This window comes from Lepidochelys olivacea, assembly GCF_965140295.1.
Source record: "Lepidochelys olivacea isolate rLepOli2 genome assembly, chromosome: 2".
In the NCBI taxonomy this organism is placed as follows: domain Eukaryota; kingdom Metazoa; phylum Chordata; order Testudines; family Cheloniidae; genus Lepidochelys; species Lepidochelys olivacea.
Genome location: NC_140412.1, coordinates 671,973 through 698,643, shown reverse-complemented (window position 1 = coordinate 698,643; position 26,671 = coordinate 671,973). Strand labels below are relative to the sequence as shown.

General features: G+C 48.2%; 1 protein-coding gene across 2 annotated transcripts in view; it reads left to right on the top strand.

Moving 5' to 3' along the window:
• The window catches only part of PUF60 (poly(U) binding splicing factor 60), a 53,087-nt gene extending 31,467 nt beyond the window's left edge, over window positions 1-21,620 (top strand). The window contains exons 2-11 of one of the 2 annotated variants that reach the window (XM_084620005.1): window positions 4,208-4,303; window positions 6,052-6,141; window positions 7,176-7,226; window positions 12,491-12,652; window positions 13,254-13,346; window positions 14,415-14,628; window positions 15,110-15,300; window positions 16,094-16,229; window positions 17,080-17,315; window positions 21,182-21,620. In XM_084620005.1, the coding sequence (XP_084476131.1) occupies window positions 4,208-4,303; window positions 6,052-6,141; window positions 7,176-7,226; window positions 12,491-12,652; window positions 13,254-13,346; window positions 14,415-14,628; window positions 15,110-15,300; window positions 16,094-16,229; window positions 17,080-17,315; window positions 21,182-21,481 (1,569 nt within the window). In that variant the 3' untranslated portion in view covers window positions 21,482-21,620. The remainder of the gene's footprint in view (window positions 1-4,207; window positions 4,304-6,051; window positions 6,142-7,175; window positions 7,227-12,490; window positions 12,653-13,253; window positions 13,347-14,414; window positions 14,629-15,109; window positions 15,301-16,093; window positions 16,230-17,079; window positions 17,316-21,181) is intronic. The other variant, XM_084620006.1, reaches the window with a different exon arrangement.
• The last annotated feature ends 5,051 nt before the right edge of the window (window positions 21,621-26,671 follow it).

Genomic DNA, 26,671 nt, shown 5'->3' with positions numbered 1-26,671 from the left:
ACCCCTCCAACGCATTAAGGATCTACAACCTATCCTGAAGGATGACCCAACACTCTCACAAATCTTGGGAGACAGGCCAGTCCTTGCCTACAGACAGCCCCCCAACCTGAAGCAGATACTTACCAGCAACCACATACCACACAACAGAAACACTAACCCAGGAACCTATCCTTGCAACAAAGCCCGTTGCCAACTGTGCCCACATATCTATTCAGGGGACACCATCACAGGGCCTAATAACATCAGCCACACTATCAGAGGCTCGTTCACCTGCACATCCACCAATGTGATATATGCCATCATGTGCCAGCAGTGCCCCTCTGCCATGTACATTGGTCAAACTGGACAGTCTCTACGTAAAAGAATAAATGGACACAAATCAGATGTCAAGAATTATAACATTCATAAACCAGTCAGAGAACACTTCAATCTCTCTGGTCACGCGATTACAGACATGAAAGTTGCGATATTACAACAAAAAAACTTCAAAACCAGACTCCAGCGAGAGACTGTTGAATTGGAATTAATTTGCAAATTAGATGCAATTAACTTAGGCTTGAATAGAGACTGGGAGTGGCTAAGTCATTATGCAAGGTAACCTATTGCCCCTTGCTTTTTCCTCCCCCCCCCCCCCCCCACGTTCTTGTTAAACCCTGGATTTGTGCTGGAAATGGCCCGCCTTGATTATCATACACATTGTAAGGAGAGTGATCACTTTAGATAAGCTATTACCAGCAGGAGAGTGGGGGGGGGGGAGAAAACCTTTTGTAGTGGTAAACACCCATTTTTTTATGTTTTGTGTGTATAAAAAGATCTTCTGTACTTTCCACAGTATGCATCCGATGAAGTGAGCTGTAGCTCACGAAAGCTTATGCTCAAATAAATTGGTTAGTCTCTAAGGTGCCCCAAGTACCCCTTTTCTTTTTGCGAATACAGACTAACACCGCTGTTACTCTGAATAGAGACAGAAAGGCAGCTTTTAAATATAGGAAGTCAAATCCTACTGAGGAAGAGAGAAAGGAGCATAAACTCCGGCAAGTCACGTGTAAAAGCCTGTTTAGGCAGGCCAAAAAGGAATTTGAAGAGCAACTAACAAAAGACACAAAAACTAACAGCAATTTTTTTTTAAGTACACCAGAAGCAGGAAGCTTACGAAACAATCAGTGGGGCCACTGGATGACTGAGATGCTAAAGGAGCACTAAAGAAAAAACAAGGCTGTTGTGGAGAAGTTAAATTCTTTGCGTTAGTCTTCACTGTAGAGGATGAGAGAGAGAGATTACCACCACACCTGAGCCATTCTTTTTAGGGGACCAATCTGAGGAACTGTTCTAGATTGAGGTGTCCGAGGACATTTGGAACAAACTGATTAAAATAAACAGTAATAAATTACCAGGACCAAATGGGATACACCCAGAAGTTCTGAAGGAATTACAATACAAAATTGCAGAACTACTAACTGTGGGGTATAACCTATCACTTAAAACGGCCTCTGTACCAGGTAACTGGAGGGTAGCTAATGTAACTCCAATTCTTTAAAAAAGGCTCCAGAAGTAATCCTAGCAATTACAGGCCAGTAAGCCTAACTTCAGTACCAGGAAAATTTGTAGAAAGTATAGTAGCAAAAAGAGTGGTCAGACACAGAGATGAACATGATATATTTGGGAAGAGCCAACATGCTTTTTAAAGGGAAATCATGCCTCACCAATCCACTGGAATTTTTTGAGGGTGTCAACAAATGTGGACTACAAAGGCCATCCAGTGGATATGGTGTACTTGGACTTTCAGAAAGCCTTTGACTAGGTTCCTCACCAAAGGCTCTTAAGGAAAGTGGGCAGTCATGAAATAAGAAGGGAGATCCACTTATGGATCCGTAACTGGTGAAAAGATAAGAAACAGAGGTAGGAATAAATGGTCAATTTTCACAGTGGAGAGAGGTATATATCAGGGTCCCCCAAGATTCTGTACTGGCACTAGTTCTGTTCAGCATATTCATAAATGATATGGAAAAAGGGGTAAATGGTCAGGTGTCAAAGTTTGAAGATGATACAAAATTACTCAGGATAGTTGAATCCAAAGATAATTGCAAAGAGTTACAAAGGGATTTCACAAAGCTGGGTGGGCAACAAAATGGCAGATGAAATTAATTTGGTAAATGCAAAGTAATGGACATTGGAAAACATAACCCCAACTATATACGTACAAAACGATTGGGGTTTAAATTAGCTGTTAGCTTTCAAGAAAGAGTTGTTGGGGTCATTGTGGATAGTTCTCTGAAAACATCTGCTCAGAGTGAGATGGCAGTCAAAAAAGCTAAGAAAATGTTCGGAACCATTAGGAAAGGGATAGATAAGACAGAAAATATCATCATGCCACTATATAAAAATACATGGTACTCCCACACCTTGAATACTGCATGTGGTTCTCGTTGCCACATCTCAAAAAAGATATATTAGAATTGAAAAAAGTACAGAGAAGGGCAACAAAAAATTAAGAGTATGAAACAGATTCCATATGAGGAGAGATTAAAAGTCTGGGATGTGTCTGTTTAGAAAAGAGACGACTAACGGGGGATATGACAGCAGTCTAAGGAAGTATTATTTTCCCCCTTTCCTGGTTCCTTTGTTATGTGGTCACACAATGAAATTAATAGGCATCTGGTTTAAAAGAAACTTAAGAAGTACTGCTTCACACAACACACAGTCCACCTGTGGAACTTGCTGCCAGGGGATGTTCTCAGTGGTGGCAGATGACAGAAAAAGGAGTAATGGTCTCAAGTGGCAGTGGGGGAGGTTGAGGCTGGATATTCAGAAACACTATTTCACTAGGAGGGTGGTGAAGCACTGGAATGGGTTACCTAGGGAGGTGGTGGAATCTCCATCCTTTGAGGTTTTTAAGGTCAGGCTTGACAAAGCCCTGTCTGGGATGATTTAGTTGGTGTTGGTCCTGCTTTGAGCAGGGGATTGGACTAGATGACCTACTGAGGTCTCTTCCAACCCTAATCTTCTATGATTCTAGGGGATGTTGTGAAAGTGGAAAGTTATAACTGGGCTTAAAAAAGAATTAGGTAAGTTCATGAAGGATAGGTCCATCAGTGGCTATTAGTCAAAGTGGTCCAGGAAGTAGTCCCCTGCCCTGGGCGTTCCTAAATCTCTGACTGCCAAAAGCTGGGCCTGGATAACAGGGGATGGATCACTTGATAAGTTGCCCTGTTCTGTTCATTCCCTCTGAAACATCTGGCACCCGCCACTGTCGGAAGACAAGATACTGGGCTAGATGGACCATTGGTCTGAGCCAGTACGGCCATTCTTATGTTCTTAATATGACTTTGGGGATGGGGAGCAGGGCTGCTAACCTAGGAGATGACCGTGTGAGTTAAGATAAGGAATCGTTCCCCCTCTCAAAAATAAGTTGAGGATTAGTGGCATGAGATGCAAAAGAAAAATTTTAGGCTGGGTATCTGGAATGCTTAGCAGGGTGCCTGGGTGATGGGATAGACTCCTCGGAGGAGGTGGCTCAGCTCTTTGAGAACAAGGTTACATGTTAGTAGGTCTGAGCCAGGGGTGGCCAACCTGAGCCTGAGAAGAAGCCAGAATTTACCAATGGACCTTGCCAAAGAGCCACTAGTACTCCTTTTCTTTTTGCGAATACAGAGTAGGCTGCTACTCTGAAACCAGTAATACGTCAGCAGCCCACCCTTCAGCTCCCCCTTCCTGCTCCCAGGGCCTCCCACCCACCGGCAGCCCTGCTGATCCACCCCCCCCCCCCCAGCCTCTCCCTGTACCTCCCGCAGCTGTTTCGTGTTGTGCAGGAGGCCCTGTGGTGGGGGGGGAGGAGCAAGGGCACGGCAGGCTCAGGGGAGAGGGCAGGAAGGGGTGGAGTGGGGGCAGGGCCTGTGGCAGAGCCAGGGGTTGAGCAGTGAGCAACCCCCCCCCCCCCCCCCCGGCACATTGGAAAGTTGGTGCCTATGGCTCCAGCTGTAGAGTTGGTGCCTACACAAGGAGCCACATATTAACTTCTGAAGAGCTGCGCGTAGCACTGGAGCGACAGGTTGGCCACCCCTGGTCTGAGCCCTGCAGGGGCTTTTCTGACTTTTCGATTTCTGAACCTGAATGCTCTGGACTGCTGGAGCGGAGCTGGCTGTGTGTGTCTGTGAAAGGAAACTGGCCATTTTAACGGGCAGATTTCATGGTGCTTTTTCTGTTCCAGGGCACTGAGTCCATAAAGTTGGAAAATGGACAAAGCACAGCAGCTAAGCTGGGGCTTCCTCCTCTCACCCCGGAACAGCAGGAAGCTCTTCAAAAGGTGAGTGGCCCTCGTGTGGCCTTTCTTTAGCTCTTCCTCATCGTTAGTGTCAGGCTTGCTGCCACAGAGGGGAGCATACCAGGTGGGGAACCCGCCTGCCAGGAATACAGAGGGGATACTGACTGCGCTGTCCCTGCACCTGAGCTCTTAGAATCATGCACAAGAAATGTTTTTTCTTGGCTGGGAATTCCTGGTAGCTGCATGGGAACATTATGGGATGTATTTGTAAAAAACAAAAAACTTGCCGAGATCCAAGTAGATAACAGTTTGATCTTAAGTTGTTAAGAGGTTTCTCTGATCCCAATGATGATGAGATGCTGCTGCCCCAAAGTCCCTGTCAGGTGCAGCCTGGACTCAACAGATAACAGATTCCAGAAATGCTCCAGCTGAATCCTCTGCAGGATTCATGCTAGAACACATTGCAAACTCTCTCTACCTTTCCTGTGCTCTCTGGGCAACTATTACCTGCCCCTTTGTTATAAGGGGACCTTTAATATACTGCAAAGATTATTTCATCCCTTTGGAGCCAAGCTATTTTAATTGTAGAACCAAGTCCATCCCAACTCTGATCTCTGGTTCTCAATTCTATGTGTGCATCCGGTTAGGACATTATTGCCGACTTCTGGCTTCCGCTCCGAGTGGGAACCAGTGATGTCTGAAGTGCTGAGAGGAGAGGAGAGCAGAGTTTGGAATGGAGGGGAAGGTGGGAGCTGTGGGCTAGGTGTCTCCCAGATTCTGGTGAGGCAGGTATGCCTTGTTCTTTGTAGGCTTGGTGTGAATGTTCCCATAATGCTGAAGCTGCTTGTGTGTCTGTGTTTGGCTCGCAGTGTGAAACGGCCTCGTTTCCTCTGGCTGCTCCATAGCTGACAGATGTAAATCCCATTGTCCGTTTCCAGGTTTCCGAAGCACCCGCCTCAAATCCACGGTTTAGAGCCTGCCGTTCCCCGGCACCTCCCAAACACGTACAGCAATGGAAAGCAGGTGCCTTTGAGTGGGGTTGGCTGAATCTGTCCGTTCTGTCACCTGGGCATGGCACATCCATGGATATTAGTGACCCCTTGATTAGGAGCCTCCATCTCAGCATCATTGGATGTGCAAGGCTCAGTGTTTTCCAGAGTGGTAGAAGGCTGGGTAAAGGAAAAACAGTTCAGCCTTGTAGCCACAGCTCAGGGGACTGGCGGAGGGAGCTGGAGTATATAGAAGGACCCACAGCTCCTGCTTACCAATATAGTGTAGACATACTCTGTAAAGGAAGGGAAGGGATACGCTCGGTGCAGAGTCTGGGCATGGGGAATAGGAGCCGCCTCGCTCTTTGTAGAACCTTTTGTCCAGATGCTCTCTGAGTGGAAAGGACTTGAAGGAGGCTATCTGTCCTGCCCTCATCTCAGCAGGTAAGGTGCAGTGGTGGGAGCTGAGGGGCAGAGGGAGGAAGAGGGAAATGCTGAGTGTGTAGTGCATGATGCTTTCCTAACATTGCGCCTGCTGCAGACTCTGAGTCCACCCCGTCCTTGCTCAAGCATTGTGCTGTATTTCAGGGTGAACAACTCCAAGATGCTGATCAAGATCATAGTAAGCTGTCGGCCCTTGACTAATGTAAAGTGCCTTAGTGCTTGGGGCCGGAGCACTGGAAAGCACCAGTGGCAACCAGTTGTGGGGTTCTGGGGAATGTTGTATGAAGTTAAATGTCCTTCCCTGGCACCTTGCAGAGTCCTGTGCCCTGTGATTATGGAGTCTGTATTTCCTTCCAGGCAAAGAAGTATGCGATGGAGCAGAGTATCAAGAGTGTGCTGGTGAAGCAAACCATCGCCCACCAGCAACAGCAACTCACTAACCTGCAGGTGAGAGATCCCTCTGGGCTCATCCCCTTGCCTTTACTCTCCCCACAAGGTGGAGCCTTTTATGCACTTAGAACCAGAGCACAGCCCTGAGGTCTGCCTGGAGCCAGGTACTTGCACTTCTGTTTCCACAGTGAAATTGAAGTATGTTGTCTTCGGCCCTGTCAAGGAAATCCCTCTCCTGCCCTCATACATACGTTCACCCTCCCTTTCCCCCCAGGAAAGCAGACTGCCCTGGGAAGAGAAGCTGATGCTTCCTCTCCTGTTGGCTGGCTAGACAATTTTTTCAGTTGCCAGAAAATCAAAGCATCTGCTGTGAGTTCCACTGTCAACCTGAAGCTAAGGTGGTGTCTGGGGTTACTGGGAGCAGTATCCTTTCACCATCCTGTCCCCCATGAAGAGAAGGTGCCCGTCTCTCTGGCCTTGCTGGCAGTGCCACCACTACCATGGACTCTGTAGATTTTTCTCAGAACTCCAGCTGGTTATTCCTGCTAATGCAGGATTGTCCAAGTCCTAGGAGACCCCTCTGCTGCTGTTTAAACCCCCCTTCCTTCTGAGAATCCTTACATACAGCTCACTGCCTCCTGTTTGAGGTTAAAGAGCCCAGCATAATGATTTGGGGGGTTGTGTATGTTTTAAAAAATGTTGAAGTGGGGATATGCCAGCTGCATTAGGTAGCTCTGGCCTTTCAGGGCTCTGTATGTTCCTGGGCAGCTGCTCTAGATGAGGGGCTCCTTGTAATTGCTGGGGGTGAATCAAGGACAGTGGTTACAGAGGTTACTATTGCCTTGAGTCCCCCCTGGGAGAAACCCTGCTTCCTGAGGCACTGGCAGCAGCACACCCCTCCCCAGAGTTGGTGGGCCTGGCATCTGCAGGGTCCCAGCGCTGGACAGTCCTTGGGAGCGGGCAGTGAGGGGCAAGGAAGGAGAGGCCTCTCCCACAGGTTCCCTGTGCCGTCGCTCTCTGCTTGAGTTTTTACGAACAGCCGTAGTATGCTCAGCTCCAACAGACTGAACTCTGTCTTTACTGTCTTTCAGATGGCAGCAGTGACAATGGGCTTTGGAGATCCTCTCTCACCTTTACAATCGGTCAATAGACATATTCACTTCTTCTTGGGCACTTTGTCTTAGTCAGGGCCTAGAGTGGGGAAGTATGTAGTGGTAATACAATGCTCTTAACTAAACCCAGTACAACCCTCCCACATACCCACCTGCTGTGGACAAGCACAAAAAACTGAGACAAAGTGTAAACTCCCCAAAGGAAGACCTTGGGCTGGGTACAGTCTGCTGTGACACTGGCCCCCTGGGCCCTGGAGTCAATTGCAAAGAGAGCTTTAGATTTCAAGCAGTTCTGAACACCTGTGAAATTGTGGGAGCCACCTTTCTAGGGATGCTACAGTTCTGAGGTCCTGACCTAAAAGTAACTGCCAAGGTAACTCACAAATGGGCAAGCTGTTAAGAAACCAGCACACAGAACAGAGACCTAGCAGCTAGGGTGCTGGGGAGCACTGGGGCATTACAGGCTTTCAGAGCATATCCTAGACCAAATGTGAGACTTCTGTTGCTATGTGCATACTTGTAGGCTAGGAGAATTTGGCATGTGTTTCAAGTAAAGCAGTGAGGGCTGAAGCAAAAAGAACAATAGAGTTATTCAGAGAAAAGCAGTGCAGTCCCGTAGTGCTGGAAGTTTCTAATTACTCCCACAGAGAGTCTGATTTACTTGGGATTATCTGTCCCCACCCCTTCTGGACACATGGGGCACTGGCATATGTGGGCTATAACCCCCCTCTCCTTGTGCAAAGGGTCACTTGTAAATGTTTCCTCGTCTAGCTGAAATGTAATTTCTTTGGTTGGTGTAAAATGCAACCTGGAGGCCAGTGCTCCAAGGGGAAAGAAGCATTAAAACTAGACATGCCTGGCTTTCCTTCTGTAACACTGCCACGGTAGGTAGCTTGTCAGCTGGGGAGCCAAAATAGCATTTGTGGGGGGGAGGTAAGCTTGGACTGGGACAGGAAGAGCCATCTCTGCCTGAAGGCAGCATGGCCAGTTCCTGAGCCATGTTGCCCAAGAACCCGCTTTATCAATTAATTTAGATATTATTGATCTCCCATATCACTAATTCTGCTAAACTGTGTTTTGCAGCCACATCATGCACCATTGGGTAACAGAGATGAAAACATGTAATAATGATAGATTAACCACTGGCTTAGTATTGTAAATCACTTACGAAAAAAAAAAAAGCCTCCCTTTGCCAGGAGCCAGCACCTGCTGTTGGAGGGACAGAAAGGCTAGAAGTCAAGGCTTTGCCCTGGATCAGCCATCATGGTGTGTTGTGAACTCGGTATTATTAAGATCCCCGTTTTCCCACCAAATGCTTTATCTCAAGAGCGGGAGTGTGGAGAGCAAGTATACCTTAAGAATGGGACCGTCTCCACTGGCAGGACCCACAAGGCTCATTTGTGAGGGAAGTGCAGCCTGAGCTTCCTGTTATAGCGTCTTATTGACCATAGTCAAAGCTTCCTATCCAGCAGACCTCTACCTGCAGGAGTGTTACCGAGCAGGGTTTCACCTTGTCACTTCACCAAGACAAGCAGTTTCCTTACATAACTGCATCAAAAGTGCAGATGAAAACAGTGGTGCTTTGCATGTTGCCTCCCTCGTTTTGAGCTCCATCCTGAAAAGGTGCATGTTAACTTGTCCTTAATAATAATCCTCCTTAGCTCCTAATTAACAGCACTGTCTATACATACAAACACTGACTGCCCACCTGGAGGTGAGGGAGGAATCCTTAGCCTCTGTTTACAGATGGGGAAGCGGAAAGGTCAAGTGCCCAACCCAGAGCTACAGAGGAGAGTCAATGGCAGGACCAGGATTCACATGCATGTTCTTGGCACCTGGTCCTGCGCAAAGTTCACAAAAATATGCTGCCTTTTCCCTTAACTCACTGCACTGCAGGTTCCTACTAGTACTCACATGTGCCTGTTACCATCATAGTTCAGCTCAACCCTAGCTTGGTGGCCCAGATATCTAATGTAAAGGAGCGTGAATGGGTTCCTCAGAACTTCACTCCTCCTCCTGCTGCTGCTGGAGTCTCCTGCTTGTGCAGAAGGTTTAGAATGTGGATTTCCCACTGTGAGGGTTGCTGCCCAATATCGGAGAAGGGCTAATACTATCAGTCTTGTCTCTGTGGCAGTTATCATTGGAGGAGAAGAGAATGCCCCCTTCATGTACACATCTTTAAAGGTGTGGAAAATCCCTATGCCTGGGGCACGGGCCTCAGGCTGGCTAGAGTAGTAAGAAGAGGATTAAACTAATAGCAAAAGGGGAAGGTAGAATGAGGGAAAATCTGAGCACTCAGCACAAAATCAAGATGTTGAGAACAAAATTAATCAAGGAACCAAAGAACATGAAGAGAAGAAATTATCTAATTGCCTGAACACCAATGCTAGGAACCTGGGTAACAAACAAGAGGAACTGGAATTGCTCATTTATGAGCATAAACTTGATCTAGTTAGTATTACTGAAACCTGGTGGGTTGGTTCGCCCAACTGGAATGTTAAGATCAATGGGAAGGGGGAGGGGCATTCTATCTCAAAAATGACATTAGCTGTTTGCAAGTTGCTGAAAACTCTGAAGAAGACAGATAAAGCACAAGTAGGGTACTAGTTGGTGTCTGCTACAGACCACCAAAGCCCACTAAGGAATAGGATGACTGCTTCCTTTTATGCACGTAATTACAGTGTGTAAAAATAAAAGCTGTGTGATCATGGGGGACTTCAGTTTGAGTGACGTATGGCGGAGGTCTTGTGCTGCCAGTACAGAAACATCCTTGGAATTTCTAAGCATAGATGACAATTCCCTAACTCAGAACATATTGCAGCCTATCCAGGGTGGTGTATGAGACCTTGTTCTAACAGAGAGAGAGAGGAACTGGTCACAGCTCTAAAAATTAATGGTAGCTTAAGTACAGGTGATCATAACTTGATCACATTTATAATGTGCACACAGAATAAAGTCCAGACCAGTAATATAGATGCTTGATGCATTTACTAGGGCCCATTTCACAAAGCTGAAAACAGTTATGAGCCAGATCAGTTGAGAGGAAGAATTTAATCAGAAAAATGTGAATGATGATTAGGAATAATTTAAGAACATTTTACTAGATCCCCAAAACACCACTGTCCCACAATCGAGGAAGAAGGCCAATTTTAGAGGGGAAATGAAGGCAGCTGTAAAAAATAAAAAGTCAATATATAAAAACAGAGGTTCCTGACTGTGGGCCGTGACCCCATCAGCAGATGGCGTTGTGATGATCCTTTGTGTGCAGAGGATGCCAGTTCGCTCAGCACAGCGTGACCTCATATGTACGGTGTATGTACAAATTGGCGGCCTCAGCACAGCACCCTATGTACAAGGTTACGCCACATGGAGGATGCCGTTTTGTAGAGCTGTTGCATCCTCCATGCTGTCTGTGATCTCTGCAGAAAATAATACATTAAAATGGGGTTGTGCCTGCATGCAGTTTGGGAACCCCTGATGCAACCAGTGGAAGAAAGGGGCTGATAGTAATGAATGTTGGCTTCCCAAGGGTGGGAGGATTGGGAGACTACACTAGAGATATTCTTGCCTAGCTGCTCTACAGTGTGACTGTGCCTCACTTTTCACCTGGCTCACAGGGTTTTGGAGCTATCATAAAATCTCATTTTAAAAGCATAAAACACAGCCCCAGTTTAGAGGTAAAACAAAACCTTTGTTTCCTTTGTTTGATGAGTCCAGGTTCAAGTTATCTAATATAACTGCAAGCACAGTAGTGTGGTGTGAGAACCTGGTTCGATGATAGCGCTCCCTCCCCTAAAGTGCTAGGAATCAATCCTGACTGAGGCTGTATTTTCAGCTACAAACAGTTACTTCCCTGGTCATGGTGACAGGCTCAGATGCATTTGGTATTTATTTTGTGCGGTTGTCTCATCAGACACAGTCCCTGCCTGCTCTGTCTGTTACTGTGTTGCAGGAGAGACCCCCTGGCCACCCTTTTGTTACCATATGAGTTGTGGCATCCCTAGACAGGACACAGAACAACTCTGAGCTCATTGTGCTCACCCTTATGCCAGAGCTCTCCACCTGAGTTAGACCTTCATGCAATGGCCTTATAGCAAGGCCCTTCTTGGGGGGGGTAAGTGTTCACAGAGCTCCCTACTTGGCTGTGGAGTACTGTAGAATTGGGTTGGGGAGGAAGGCACTAAGATTAGTGCTGCTTTTTCCCTCTTTGTAGGGCCCTCACCATTTTGCATTCGTTCCAGCTGTTCCATGCAGAATAAGAATGTAGCCCTGTACAAGTCTCCAGTGTGCGATAATAAATACACTATTGCTGATTATAGGGAGCTGCCTCTGCAGGGCTTTTCTTTCTGCCTTGGTCCCAATGCATGCTGATAAGATCACAGATTTGGCCAGTGTGTCCTAGCAGGCAGCACCTTCCTAGGTGAAGTTCTTAGAACTGCCATGTGGCTTGGAGGAAGCTGGTTTTAGGGATACCATCTGGGGAGCAACCAGGTTTCTCTTGCAAACAGACTTTCAGACAGGTTCAGGAAAAGAGTGCAGAGGCTTTCTCTGCACTGGGACAGACAATGGCTGAGTCTGTGGAGCTGTACCACTGTAGGTGCCAATACCAGTGGAAGATGCTAACTCTGAGCACCACAGACTTCCTCAAGAGAAGGGTTTTGTTTAATTGTTAGATTTTGTTTGTTTTTATTGAACTGTACAGTGCAGCTGCTGCTCAGTGTCAGCTCCTTTAATGCCAAGGGAGGGAGAGGGGAGGAGGTAGAGCCCGTTTCCAAACCCCTTGCTGCCCAGGGAGTGGGGAGGAGGTGGTTCCCAGTGCTAGATCCCTTGATGCCCAGGGCAGGGGAAAATGAGAGCATGTGGTACCCAATACTGGATCTTTTGCTGCGCCATGCAGGACAGGAGGGATTGCTGTTAGTGCCTGATGTTGGATCCCTTGCTGCCTGGAGGGGAAGCTGTTTTAGAATGAAGGTATTTCCCCCTGCTGCAGGCATTGCCAGAGATGTGATCTTGTCAGGGTGGGTTGGAGTTAGGGCTGCTTAAGTGGCAGAGCAAATAAGAGACTTGACTGTGCCCCTGGGAGTGAGCCTTACTGCCCTGCACTCCCCAACAGTCCATGCACTGAGCGAAAATACTACTTTACCACTAAGAGTGTTCCAGGCTGTGCTGCAGCCAATGAGGAGCTGCTTGCTGTTGGGTCACAGCTCCTGGGGCGGGCGGGACAGGGGAGAGAGCTGTCCTGGTATCTGTGACGACCCCCTAAGCTAACCAGCCAGTTCTTCTTTCCAATACAGATGGCAGCTCAGAGGCAGCGGGCGCTGGCCATCATGTGTCGTGTGTACGTGGGCTCCATATACTACGAACTGGGAGAGGACACCATCCGCCAGGCCTTTGCCCCATTTGGACCTATCAAAAGCATTGACATGTCCTGGGACTCTGTTACAATGAAACACAAGGTTGGTTAACAGCCCTAGGAGTGGTTTCTTTTTCTCTAAGGTCACCCTGCATGCATCTAGGGAAGGAGGGGCATGCACCCTCCTAGTCTGCAGTATAGAGCAAGCTGTCTAGGAGGTGGTTCTTCAAGTGATCCCTGTTGTATTCCACTGAGAGTTCTGGGCGTGTGCCTGGAGCCGGAGCTTTTAGGATTGAATGTATTCACCTGCTGTGCTGCCTAGGTTTTAGTGTCCCCGGAAGCCATAGCAATGACCTAACAGCTGCATGTGGGGTATGGAGCTTGGGGAATGCTGAGCAGTTAGCTTGCCTTGTGCGCATGCACTAGTCTGTCTCCCTAGCTAAAAGGCCTATTCTGTGATAAGCAGCTCAGGAAGCAAGTGGCCACGAGTGTGTTCAGGCACTTTCGTGCTTCAGCTTGTTGCTCTCTGCATTAGCATGCTATTGGGAAAGGCTTGGAGGGTGGGAAGCTCTGGCTGAACGGTTGGGATCTGGCACAATGTGATACAGACAGGGTGCATTAGTTGGCAGAGTGGGGAATGCGAGCACTATGGGTTCAACAAGAAGAAATGGGTACAATTTAATAGGGTTTCCCCTCTATCCTAGGGCTTTGCTTTCGTGGAATACGAGGTGCCTGAAGCTGCTCAGTTGGCCTTGGAGCAGATGAACTCGGTCATGCTGGGTGGGAGAAACATAAAGGTGAGTGACAGTGGGTTGCGTTACATGGGAGGCGAGTCTGGCTCATGCTGCTGTTTGTGTTGCAGGGATGGGGCTTTTCAGATGGTCAGAAGAGCCTAAAGAAGAAAATCTATGTTTCTAGGAGATCTGTTCCTCAGTGGGCCTCTTTTCAATGCGCCACCTGAGTCCACTCACTGAGAACTGGCTGGTTCTTGGCACCTGCCTCTGACCCTCTGGGAAGAGCCCATAAAGTGTTAATATACACTAGGAGGAGGGAGGGGCGCTTGGCGCTATTCTGTTCTGCCCCATCCACAGAATGGGAGCCCTTTGTGGCCTAGATATGGAGTCTTGTGGGCAGCAGGCAGGTGAGTGACTGCTGACCCTGGTGGTGCCTGTTGGGCTCTGCAGAAAGGGGGCTTGTTTGTATGTGTATTATGAGGGAAATGAGGCTCTGGGGTAACCTAGTCCTCTGCATGAAGAGGGGGAAAGGTTTAGTACAAACTGAAAGGAACAAGGGACTTGAGCTTTGTATTCCCAGGCATCAAGTAAGAGATTCCCTGATAGGAGTGGGAGACTTTTGGGGACGTTCCTTTTGCAGTATCGGTGAAAACCCAGTGTCCTTACATATTTCACCAAAGTCATTTCCTCTTAGTTCCCTTTTCAGGCAATTGCAGTGCCTGATCGATATGGGTTTTTGGGAGCTCCGGAGAATGGTATGGAGGCATTGTGCCCTGCCTGTAGTATTGACAGCTAGTCATTGTAGCATTGGAAGCTAGTCACTAGAGAAGGAGGGAAGATACAAGTCTGAAATATGCTTGCTTCAGGAACAAGTGCCACAGAAAACGTCCTGTATCTGGCTTGTCTCTGTAACCCTGATATCCCATGGTGGCCTGTGGAGTCACTGGAGACTACAACCCAGACATCATAATGAATTGTGGCTCTGTGGTGCTAATTGCCGTGCCATGGAAAGTATTATGTGGGGTTAAACTGCTCTCTGTTAGCATTTGCAGTCCTTGTGTCTTGGGTGAGTCACAGTGCTGCCTCTTGGAGCACTCAAAGAGGTGTTTGTGTTTGCTTTGCTCTCTACAGGTTGGTAGGCCTAGTAATATTGGACAGGCACAGCCAATCATAGACCAGCTAGCTGAGGAGGCACGGGCTTTCAACCGCATCTACGTGGCATCTGTTCACCAGGACCTTTCAGATGACGACATTAAGAGTGTGTTTGAGGCCTTTGGGAAGATTAAGTCCTGCACGCTAGCCAGGGACCCCACAACAGGGAAGCACAAAGGCTATGGCTTCATTGGTAAATTGGCTGCTCTGATACCTGTCATGGAGTGGGGTGGGGATGTCATTGGATTTGGATCCGTGTCTGCTCCAAGCAGTGGCAATAAGCTTCTGCTTTCAGTTATGGGTTAGAGTGGGATTCAGAGCGACCCCTGGCCTGATGTCAGAGGGCTGCCTGGCTCTCAACTGGAAACTGGATTCTGTGTTCTTGTTCAGCTAGCACCTAGGATGTGATGCGAACCATCTCCCTTTACGCTGAATGTTTGAGAAGATCCTGGACAACCAGAGAGGTTGGGTGTGTGATCTAGGAGGTGTGGGAGTGGTTGGTAGTGACACTGATGACTGCCGCTCAAGACCATTGTGTTCTTAGAAGTACAAACCAAAATTTTGGAGGGAAAGTGTTCTACGTTTAGGAGGCAGGCAGGTGGGGCATTATCCCTGGGAGCCTGAAATGTCCATCTTTAAGGAGCGCTCTGTCAGGGTTCCAATTATCATTACAGAGTATGAGAAGGCACAGTCGTCACAAGATGCTGTCTCATCTATGAATCTCTTTGACCTGGGAGGCCAATATCTCCGGGTTGGCAAAGCTGTCACTCCCCCAATGCCTCTCCTAACACCTGCAACGCCTGGAGGATTACCCCCTGCAGCAGCTGTGGCTGCAGCAGCTGCCACAGCAAAGATAACAGCTCAGGTAAGAAACAGAGCAGCAGGATTTGAAATGAGGTGGGTGAGTGCGTGCGTTATTTAGAGTCCAGCAGTCCTATTGAACACAGGGATACCGATTCGTACAATGCACTGAGTCAGCAGTACTTATGGGAACTCCTGACTAGGTGGCCTTTGTTGTACACTACAGAGTAGTTCTCCCGGTCTCATGTGGAGACTGGCCAATGAGTAGCTGTCTGTGCTACACCCTCCAGTCTTGGGTCTGGCATGCCAAAGTGTAGAAAGAGGCCTGATTTACAGCACGGACAGGCTTATTTGTTTTGATTTAGTTTGATTGTTCTGAAACAGTATTGCCTAATGAGGGCCACCTAAGAGAGCAAGAGGTGGTTTGGAAGTGGGGAAGCTTTTTGCTCTGGAATTGACTCCGTCCTGCTAAAACCATCCTGGAGACTTTGAGTTGGGGATCCCTTGGCATGTCTATCATTCAGGGCCCTGCACATGAGCTGATTGGCGTTGGGTGATAACTATGAAGTGTGGGGAAAGTGCCTGCTCTTCAGGGGTTTGGCATGTGGTGGCCGTCTACAGGAAAGGTGAGTTCAGGGCAATCCTCGGCATGTGTCTGTGTGATTAAGCTGAGTTGCATACATTTCTCCACTCTTTCTGGTGGCTGAGCTGGCCCTAGTAATTTTACAGTTCGTTTGCCCCCATGTCCTGGCTATTTGGTAAGTCTCTACAAAGGTGAAAAGAAAGAACCTGAGCAGAGCACACCTGAGCATGACTCTCTGAAGCAGAATTAACGCTCTCTGGCTTTTCTCTTGTAGGAAGCAGTGGCCGGAGCTGCAGTCCTTGGCACTTTAGCAACACCTGGGCTGGTGTCACCAGCGCTGACACTGGCTCAGCCTCTGGGGGCACTGCCGCAGGCCGTAATGGCAGCACAGGCACCAGGAGTCATTACGGGTGCGTCTGCTCTTCATTCTGTCATTTCCACAACTATTCCGAGATAGCACCAGTCCCCACAGCTGGGGTCACTTCTTGGAAAGTGTAGCCAGGGAGCCTGGGGCCAGCTACCCCTCTTCGGTTACAGACCCATGTGATTCCTGTAAAGAGCTCAGAGAACTCAGCTGACGAGAAGAGCTGTGGGAAGCAGGTGGGCTCTGTGGCTGACGCTACAGCAGTGGGGAGAGATCCTTGCAACTGCTTTGATCAGGGGAATAACTTTGTTACTTGGTGAGTTTTGTACATGGAAAAATGAAACCGTCCCTGAAGGAGGGGCATGAGCAGACTTTAAGACGTGGCCTCAGTCCTTCCTGCGCTGGGAAGACAGGCCACCAGCCCCACTAAAGGGTTTGAAACTGAATCGTACTGAAACTGAATTGTTTGCAGAGAATTCTGATTTCTCCTTGCATTGCCTCGCAGGCCTCTCCGTGAGTGTGTGGTGAGTGCTGTAAGGGCACTAAGCCTCCCACAGCTGGCAGGGATGCATAGTGCCTGAGCAAAAGCACCAGGTTGGTCACTTACCACATGCAAAGCAGATGCAGCCACATCTTGCTGTCTCCCCTTTGAATGGGCAGGTTCACCTCGTCTGTGCATCATACCTGGTGGTAGAGCCTGGCCTCTCTATTGTCCTGAGTCGCTGTTTGCCCTGTTGTCAGGCTCTCTCAGTGGTTCATGTTTCAGTTACTAAAATCTTTCTCCTAATTCCATGAGGCTGGGTGTCACTGGCTGGCTTTCTTCCTGATGTGGCAGAGTGCCAATCCTAGAGGTAGGCTCCTTTATCTCTTCCTTCAGTCTGTGTATTCACCTGCAGGTGTGACCCCCGCTCGACCTCCCATTCCAGTCACTATTCCACAGGTGGGAGTAGTGAATCCTATCCTAGCAAGTCCCCCAACATTGGCTCTGTTGGAGGTTAAGAAGGAGAAGGAGGAGGAGGAGATATTCCAGGAGTCGGAGAGGCCTGAAATGCTGAGTGAACAGGAGCACATGAGCATATCAGGCAGCAGTGCCCGTCACATGGTGATGCAGAAACTGCTTCGCAAACAGGAGGTGAGCATGACTCTGAGTTAATTCTAGATTCCCAGAGATACAGTGTTGCCTACAGGCCACAAGACTGGCTTGGGTCTGTCTTTCAGTTCTGTGTAGTTCGGCAGTACAGAGTATGGTACAAGTTCACAAAAGGTGTGTCCCTAGATGTCTTACTGAGTTAATGCTGGAATACAAATGCCTGTATCATAACCAGTCATCACCTGCTGCAGGCTATGGTCATGGCTTTTCCCTCTCTGCCTTGTAAAGGAGGAACTCTGTAGTGAGGTGCCTCGCTCAGAGAGACCTCACTCTTTGCTGTGCTGTGTTGTCCAGCCATTAGACCAAAGATGCTGATAGTCTATTAGGACATTATAGTCACTGATGTCCTGGTCCCCAGATTTCTCCTTCCTCTCCGTCATTCACATGTCACCATGGTTTGTCATTGGCTGCAACTGATGAAGTGGGAGGAAATAAAACCGGATCTGTGGTGTTAAGGAATCTGTCATTTGATGATCATCTGCACTATTGCTAGCTGTTTTACTGCAGCCAAAAGCATGCTGAGTATCTCAGTGTAGGTATAGAGAGGGCTCACAGTTCCGTTTCTGTGGGTGTGAACCATAGCTATCTCCTCACAAAACAGAGATGTGATCCTTGTCTGATCCTTCTGAGTCCCCCTCCTTCCCACCAGTCAATGCAGTACTAAGCACTGAGGAGCTTACAGCTAATTTTAGACATGCTGCAAGGGTAAGGATGACGAGACAGGGCTGATTCATTTGGGAAGCACAGGTGACATCATGAGACTCTGCTCAGTAGAGTCACAAGGGACCATTGTGACCAGTCTGACCTCCTGCAGAACACAGGCAGAGACTCCCACCCAGTGATTCTCAGATACCTTAGTGATGGCACAGAACTCTGAAGGTCTGATCTCAGCTTGGACACTGACTCCCTCTGGGATTGGACAAGGCCCTTCCCCTCTTTTTCCTCTGCCAAATAGGGATAATAATGACCTGCACCTCTTGAGGGGCTGTGAGAATTAGCTCATGTGTCCTATACTTTGAAAATATAAAGGCCCAACGGTGGTATTGTTGAGACACTGGCTGTCCCCTAGTTAAGGTTGAAGCCATAAAAACCCGATCTACACGACCCACACCTTAATTTCCCCAAGAACTGTTACATCACATCTCAAGGGGGGAATTTAGATAAATCAGAAAATGCATTTTAAAGCTACACCAAAAGTTTCCCTAACTCCTTTTTCCAAAATGGCTTGACCTGCAAATTCTGAGTTTGTTGTGGCAGCAAAGAGTCCTGTGGCACCTTATAGACTAACAAAAAAAAAAACAGGAGTACTTGTGGCACCTTAGAGACTAACAAATTTATTAGAGCATAAGCTTTCCTGGGTTACAGCCCACTTCATCGGATGCACTGAATGGAACATATAGTAAGAAGATAGACATATACATACATACATACATACAGAGAAGGTGGAATTTGCCATACAAACTGTAAGAGGCTAATTAAGATGAGCTGCTATTAGCAGGAGAAAAAAAACTTTTGTAGTGATAATCAAGATGGCCCATTTAGACAGTTGACAAGAAGGTGTGAGGATACTTAACATGTGGAAATAGATTCAATAGACTACAATACCCACCTGCTGAAGTGAAAAAAACAGATTGATAGAGCCAGAAGAGTACCCAGAAGTCGCCTACTACAGTACAGGCCCAACAAAGAAAATAACAGAACGCCACTCGCCGTCACCTTCAGCCCCCAGCTAAAACCTCTGCAACACATCATCAAAGATCTACAACCTATCCTGAAAAATGATCCCTCACTCTCACAGATCTTGGGAGACAGACCAGTCCTCGCTTACAGACAGCCCTCCAACCTGAAGCAAATACTCTCCGGCAACCACACAACAAAAACACTAATCCAGGAACCTATCCTTGCAACAAAGCCCATTGCCAACTCTGTCCACATATTTATTCAAGCGACACCATCGTAGGACCTAATCACATTAGCCCATCAGGGGCTCATTCACCTGCACATCTACCAATGTGATATATGCCAGCACTGCCCCACTGCCATGTACATTGGCCAAACCAGACAGTCTCTACGCAAAAGAATAAATGGGGACAAATCTGACATCAGGAATCATAACATTCAAAAACTGGTAGGAGAACACTTCAGCCGCTCTGGCCACTCAGTAAAAGACTTAAAGGTGGCAATTCTGCAACAGAAAAGTTTCAAAAACAGACTCCAACGAGAAACTGCTGAGCTTGAATTAATATGCAAATTAGATACCATTAACTTGGGTTTGAATAGAGACTGGGAGTGGCTGGGTCATTACACATATTGACTCTATTTCCCCATGTTAAGTATCCTCGCACCTTGTCAAATGTCTAAATATTCCATCTTGATTATCACTGCAAAAGTTTTTTTTTCTCCTGCTAATAATAGCTCGTCTTTATTTATTAGCCTCTTACAGTTTGTATGGCAAATTCCACCGTGTGTGTGTGTGTGTGTATATATATATATACTTACTATATGTTCCATTCAGTGCATCCGATGAAGTGGGCTGTAGCCCACGAAAGCTTATGCTCTAATAAATTTGTTAGTCTCTTAGGTGCTACAAGTCCTCCTGTTCTTTTTGCGGCTACAGACTAACATGGCTGCTACTCTGAAACCTGTCATTATAGACTAACAGACATATTGGAGCATAAGCTTTCGTGGGTGAATACCCACTTCATCGGATGCATGTAGTGGAAGTTTCCAGAGGCAGGTATAAATATGCAAGCAAGAATCAGGCTAGGGATAATGAGGTTAGTTCAATCAGGGAGGATGAGGCCCTCTGCTAGCAGCTGAGGTGTGAACACCAAGGGAGGAGAAACTGCTTGTGTAGTTGACGAGCCAGTCACAGTCTTTGTTTAATCCTGAGCTGATGGGGTCAAATTTGCAAATGAAGCTCTGAAGCCCGGCAGTTTCTCTTTGAAGTCTGGTCCTGAAGTTTTTTTGCTGCAGGATGGCTTCCTTTAAATCCTTGAGTTTGTTGTGTTGGCCTGAGTGAGGAGAGGCTTTGAGAAGGTGTGCATTACAAAGAGATAAGAGCTGGTTTCACATGCATACAGAGCAATTTTAAAAATTATTTAATCTCACCTGCTGCTGACTGTGCTGCTGGTCTGAGCCAGAGACATGGGGGGATGGAGAGGGACAGGTGTTGGGGGGGCCCCACAGGCAATGATAGGATGGTAATGGACTTCCTGTTACAGAAGGGTGTGATAGGACAGGAGGATGGAATGGGGTAAAGGCTTGGGAGAATTCTGGAGCGTGAGCCACACTGATGGGTTGGGGTATGGGTATCCCCTGTAATGTACTTGTTCTGGGAATGATGAGAAGTCTTCAGTCTCTAGGCCTGTGAGGCCAACTACTTACACCAGCCACTAAGTTCCAAGATAAAACTAACTTGAAGAATAATTGCCACCAAAATGTGTCATGCTGTTGAAGGTAAGAGGAGGGAAATCAGTTTGATAAATCCATCTCTGTAAGGTTTAAACACAGTCTGAAAAATAGCATCTCTCCAGCCACCTCTTCAGGGCACAAAACAAGTGGCAAATTCCTGGTATGCTGCTCGCCTAAGCAGTTGAGCTGGAGATGCCTGTGGAAGAGCCATAATTTCTGGGCTGTATGGAACATGGGTTGAGCATGTTTCTGGTGCCCCTGGGCGGTGCCATTACACATTGGTTCCAGAAAGCCCGGGGATGTTAATTTTTGCTGCTCAGGCATGGCACTGCAATGGCTGCTGTGATGTGCAGGTGCCATGGCTTTGCAGGGTTAACCCCAGCGGTCCCATGAACTGGCTCAGTCACTTCTCTCTTTCCTTCCTCTTCCTGCAGTCAACTGTGATGGTGCTGCGCAACATGGTGGATCCAAAGGACATTGATGATGATCTGGAGGGAGAAGTGACAGAAGAATGCGGAAAGTTTGGGGCAGTGAATAGGGTCATCATCTACCAAGAGAAGCAGGGCGAGGAGGAGGACGCTGAGATCATTGTCAAGATCTTTGTAGAGTTCTCTATGGCCTCAGAGACTCACAAAGCCATTCAGGCCCTGAATGGGCGCTGGTTTGCTGGGAGGAAGGTGGTGGCAGAGGTGTATGACCAGGAGAGATTTGATAACAGTGACCTGTCAGCATGAACTCTGCCTGAGAGAGACTTCTCCCCTGCCCCCTGTGTCCCATCTGTTTTTTTAGCCATGTGTAAGGAACGCTGCTGGGTGGGTGCAGCTCTCTACTGTGATGTACGTGTAGTTTGGATAAAAGTGCGAAGAAAAGCTAGCGTGCGTGAGTGTGTGTTAAAAGGGCCAGTACCACCTTGGTTGGGTCTGGAACAGGCCCAGTCTCCTCAGCCAGCAGCTTGTCAGGCCTTAGCGAGTAAGGGCCCGAGGTCAGAATCCCATGTCACCCTCTGGGGCCAGGAGCTGCTGTTTTCTTTAGAGGTGGGCTCTGCTTGTTTGAATGGAGCAGGCACCATCTTTTTAATAAGTGTTTGCCCAGTACATTGATCCCTGGTTGGAGCCCTCAGGCATTCTTGCAGTGGAGCCAGGAATGGGCAGTGGCATGGGGAACGCTAGGAGGTCCTTCCAGAGAAGGCTGAGCAGCTGCAGGCTGAGCTCAGGCTCCAAGCCCTTGATGTGGGTAAGTGCCACCACATCAGCGGCTTGCAGTCTGCAGATGCTCTGGTCATCGCCTCAGCCTGCATGAGTCGATCCATTCCGGAGCACGTGCTCAGACACACTCACAAGGCTGAGATCCACGGCTGCAGCTGTCCACGTGAACAATGGTGGGGGGGACTGTCCCACCTGGGAACTTGCATTTTACGCAGGCCTCGTGAGTTCAGGTTAATGGAAATATCAAGCTTGTGAAGCCAGGCTATAGCCCAGTAACAAGTCAGTTGGGATTTGAATGTACAGTCCTGTTACTTGTGATCCGGTGTGGTTCAGGGCAGGCTGATCTGTCGGCTGCTCTAATACTATGGAGATCATATAGCTGCACCATGACAAAGGCCCCTTATGCACACTGCTCCCAAAGGTAAGAGGGGTATGAGAAGCAGTACGTGTGGGAAGGTTCACAGCTGACTTGAGAGGCGTGACTGCGGCCTGGGTTCTCACAGGTGCAGTGTTCGTACGACTGCTTTGTTCATGCAGCCTCCAATGTACATGTGGTAAATTGGACCTTAGAAATCTGTCCCTGTGGTGCTCTCTTTCAGTTTCTTTCTGCCCCTAGGCACTATATTGAGGCACCCATTCCTTAAGTGAAAGGACAGCCACTGAGCGTGTCCTGTACAGAGGGCAGAATTTGAAAGCCAGTGCATATATGTCCTCTAGAGTTGGCCTCTGTCTAACTAGTGTGTGAGGCAGGGATTTAATCATAGAAGATCAGGGTTGGAAGGGACCTCAGGAGGTCATCTAGTCCAACCCCTTGCTCAAAGCAGGACCAGTCCCCAGTTTTTGTCCCAGATCCCTAAATGGTCTCCTCAAGAATTGAACTCACAACCCTGGGTTTAGCAGGCCAATTCTCAAACCACTGAGCTACCCCTCTGATCTACTACAATCGCTCTCTCTCTAATGATTTAAGGTTCATAAATTCCAAGGTCAGATGGTAATATAATCTGGCTGACCTGCATACAGTGCAGGCCATAGCTCCTGAGGTAAGATACAGATTTTCACATCCTAAGTGAGTTGTTCCAGCGCTTAATTACCCTGATTGCTAAAAATTGGCATCTTATTTCCATTCAAATTTGTTTAGCTTCTACATCCAGCCATTAGACTTGTTCTTCCTCCATCTGCTGGATTCAGGAACCCAAAAGAGTATTTCAGAGGGTTCTCATATAGTCTCTTGGAACTATCGGGGGAAATGCAGGGGTAAAGCAGGTATGAATTAAGAATGGCTGACTAATACCAGTCAACATGGTTTATGAAAAACAGGTCTTTTCAGATCAACTAGATAATGTTTTTTTTTTTTTGTTTTTTTTTTACAAGGTTACAAGTTTGGTTAACATAATAGACATCTGTACGGCATTTGACTTACTTTTGATTAAAAATTAGCACTATACTAAATCAGTGCAGCACATGATGGATAGTAACATATTTAATGGATCAAAAAGTTGCTAACTGGGTCTCGAAAAGTAATTGTAAATGAGGGTGTTTCTAGTGATGTCCTTGAGGGATCTGTCTGGCCCAGTGCTGTTTAGTATGTCTGTCAGTGAGCTGGAAGAAAATATAAAAATCATTGCTGGTAATGTTTGCAGATGACACAAAAACTAGAGTGGTAAATCAGAAGGCCTAAGAGTCCTGAAAGCATTGGCTGAGGAGATCTCTGGCCTGCTAAAGGTAATTTTAAATACCTCTTGGAATGCTGGAGACGTTCCAGAAGGCCGGAAGAGTGCTAATGTGGTGGTGGTTGTGGTGCAGAAAAATCATTTTTAAAAAAATCCTGTCCCACTCCCACATTGTTTCTTGATATATATATATATATATATTTTTTTTTTAAATCCCGCACCAGCTGTTCTGGCAGCGGGTCCTCCGGGACCCACAGGATCCCAGTCCCACTGCAGGGCTCTACTCTGAAGGCACCATTGGCAGCAGCACAGAAGTGAGGGTGGCAGTGAGGGTTCTCCCAGCTTGTACCTGGGGATGGTGGGGCTTCCCACCCCCCTTGCATGACGATGCAGGGGTTCTCCAGCTGTTTGCATGGAGGATTAAAGGTGGGGAAGAGGAGACGCAGGGGCTGCTCATCCCCTTGTAAGGGTGCATGAGGACTCAGACACCTCTGGATGGGTGAGTTGGGAGGGTTGGGGGGTTCCCATCCCATTGCACAGGGGTGCAGGGAGTGGGTGGGTGCTGGTGGGGAAGACATCTGCTGAGAACAGCATGTCCAGTCATAGCTGGGACAATTTTAGAGCCCTTCAGCGGGACTGGGATCCCGCGGAACCAGCTGCCATAATAGCAGGAGCGGGATAAAAGTTCTAGAAACGCTGGGGGAGCGGGTGGGAGCGGGATTAAAAAATAGTCCTCCCCCACCACAAAGGTGAGCGCCCTGGCCAGCAGCCGCCGCTCTCCAGCCACCCGGCTCTGATGTTCTGTGCTGCTGCTGGTGGCAGCACCGCTTTCAGAGCGGGGCAGCCGGAGAGTGGCGACGGCTGACCAAGGGCCCTGCCCCTCCATGGGTAGAAGTCAAACTGCGCTTATGGAAACTTCTCTGCCGTTACAGGGTTTTTTTCCTTTTTTTCCCCCCAGTGAGGAAAAAGGAGGGGAAAGCAGTGGACGTGTTGTTCCTTGACTTTAGCAAAGCTTTTGACACGGTCTCCCACAGTATTCTTGTCAGCAAGTTAAGGAAGTATGGGCTGGATGAATGGATGATAAGGTGGGTAGAAAGTTGGCTAGATTGTCGGGCTCAACGGGTAGTGATCAATGGCTCCATATCTAGTTGGCAGCCGGTATCAAGTGGAGTGCCCCAAGGGTCGGTCCTGGGGCCAGTTTTGTTCAATATCTTCATAAATGATCTGGAGGATGGTGTGGATTGCACTCTCAGCAAGTTTGCAGAGGACACTAAACTGGGAGGAGAGGTAGATACGCTGGAGGGTAGGGATGGGATACAGAGGGACCTAGACAAATTAGAGGATTGGGCCAAAAGAAATCTGATGAGGTTCAACAAGGACAAGCGCAGAGTCCTGCACTTAGGACGGAAGAATCCCATGCACTGCTACAGACTAGGGACCGAACGGCTGGGCAGCAGTTCTGCAGAAAAGGACCTAGGGGTTAGAGTGGATGAGAAGTTGGATACGAGTCAACAATGTGCCCTTGTTGCCAAGAAGGCCAATGGCATTTTGGGTTGTATACGTAGGGGCATTGCCAGCAGATCGAGAGATGTGATCGTTCCCCTCTATTCGACATTGGTGAGGCCTCATCTGGAGTACTGTGTCCAGTTTTGGGCCCCACACTACAAGAAGGATGTGGAAAAATTGGAAAGAGTCCAGCGGAGGGCAACAAAAATGATTAGGAGACTGGGACACATGACTTATGAGGAGAGGCTGAGGGAACTGGGATTGTTTAATCTGTGCAAGAGAAGAGTGAGGGGGGATTTGATAGCTGCTTTCAACTACTTGAAAGGGGGTTCCAAAGAGGATGGATCTAGACTGTTCTCAATGGTAGCAGATGACAGAACAAGGAGTAATGGTCTCAAGTTGCAGTGGGGGAGGTTTAGGTTGGATATTAGGAAAAACTTTTTCACTAGGAGGGTGGTGAAACACTGGAATGGGTTCCCTAGGGAGGTGGTGGAATCTCCTTCCTTAGAGGTTTTTAAGGTCAGGCTTGACAAAGCCCTGGCTGGGATGATTTAATTGGGGATTGGTCCTGCTTTGAGCAGGGGGTTGGACTAGATGACCTCCTGAGGTCCCTTCCAACCCTGATATTCTATGAGAGTTTGTGTGTCCCTAAGGCAGAGGTGGGCAAACTGTGGCCTGTGGGCCCGTCCTGCCCAGCCCCTGAGCTCCCAGCCGGGGAGGCTAGCCCCTGGCCTCTTCCCTGCCGTCCCCCCTCTTCCGCAGCTGTGTGGGCAGCGCGGCTTGTGTCCGCCCACCTCTCACGCTTTCTAATAAGCCTGTCCTGCCGCTCTGAGCGGCATGGTTAGAGGGCGGGGGGAGAGGGGATTGGATAGGGGGCAGGAGGTTCCTGGGGTAGTCAGAAGGCAGTTGGATGGGGCAGAGGTTTGGGGGGGGCAGTCAGGAGACAGGGAGCAGGGGGGGTTGGATAGGGGGTGGGGTCCTGGAGGGGGGCAGTTAGAGGCAGGGGGTCCCAGGAGGGGGCGGTCAGGGGACAAGGAGCAGGGGGAGTTGGATGGGTTGGGGGTGGGAAGTGGGAGAGGGTGGATTGGGGGCTGGGGCCAGGCTGTTTCCAGAGGTGTACAGCCTTCCCTACCCAGCCCTCCATACTGTTTCACAACCCCGATGTGGCCCTCGGGCTAAAAAGTTTGCCCACCCCTGCCCTTGAAAAACCCGTTTGAAAACCACTGCATTAAATGGATTAAAAACTGGCTGACGGATCTCTACAAGTAGTTGTCAGTGGGGAATCATGGAGCAGATGTGTTTTTAGTGATTGGTTCTAACCCAGTGCTAATCATCCAGAAGTAAATATTCGCAGATGACATAGACCTTGAGGGAGTGGTAAATAAGGAAGAGGACAGGTCACTGATACAGAGTGATCTGGATTGCTTGGTAAACTGGTGCAAGCAAACAATATGAATTGTAACATGGCTAACTGTAACTGTGTACATCTAGGAACAAACAATGTTAGCCATAATTAGAGGATGGGGGACTCTAACCTGGGAAG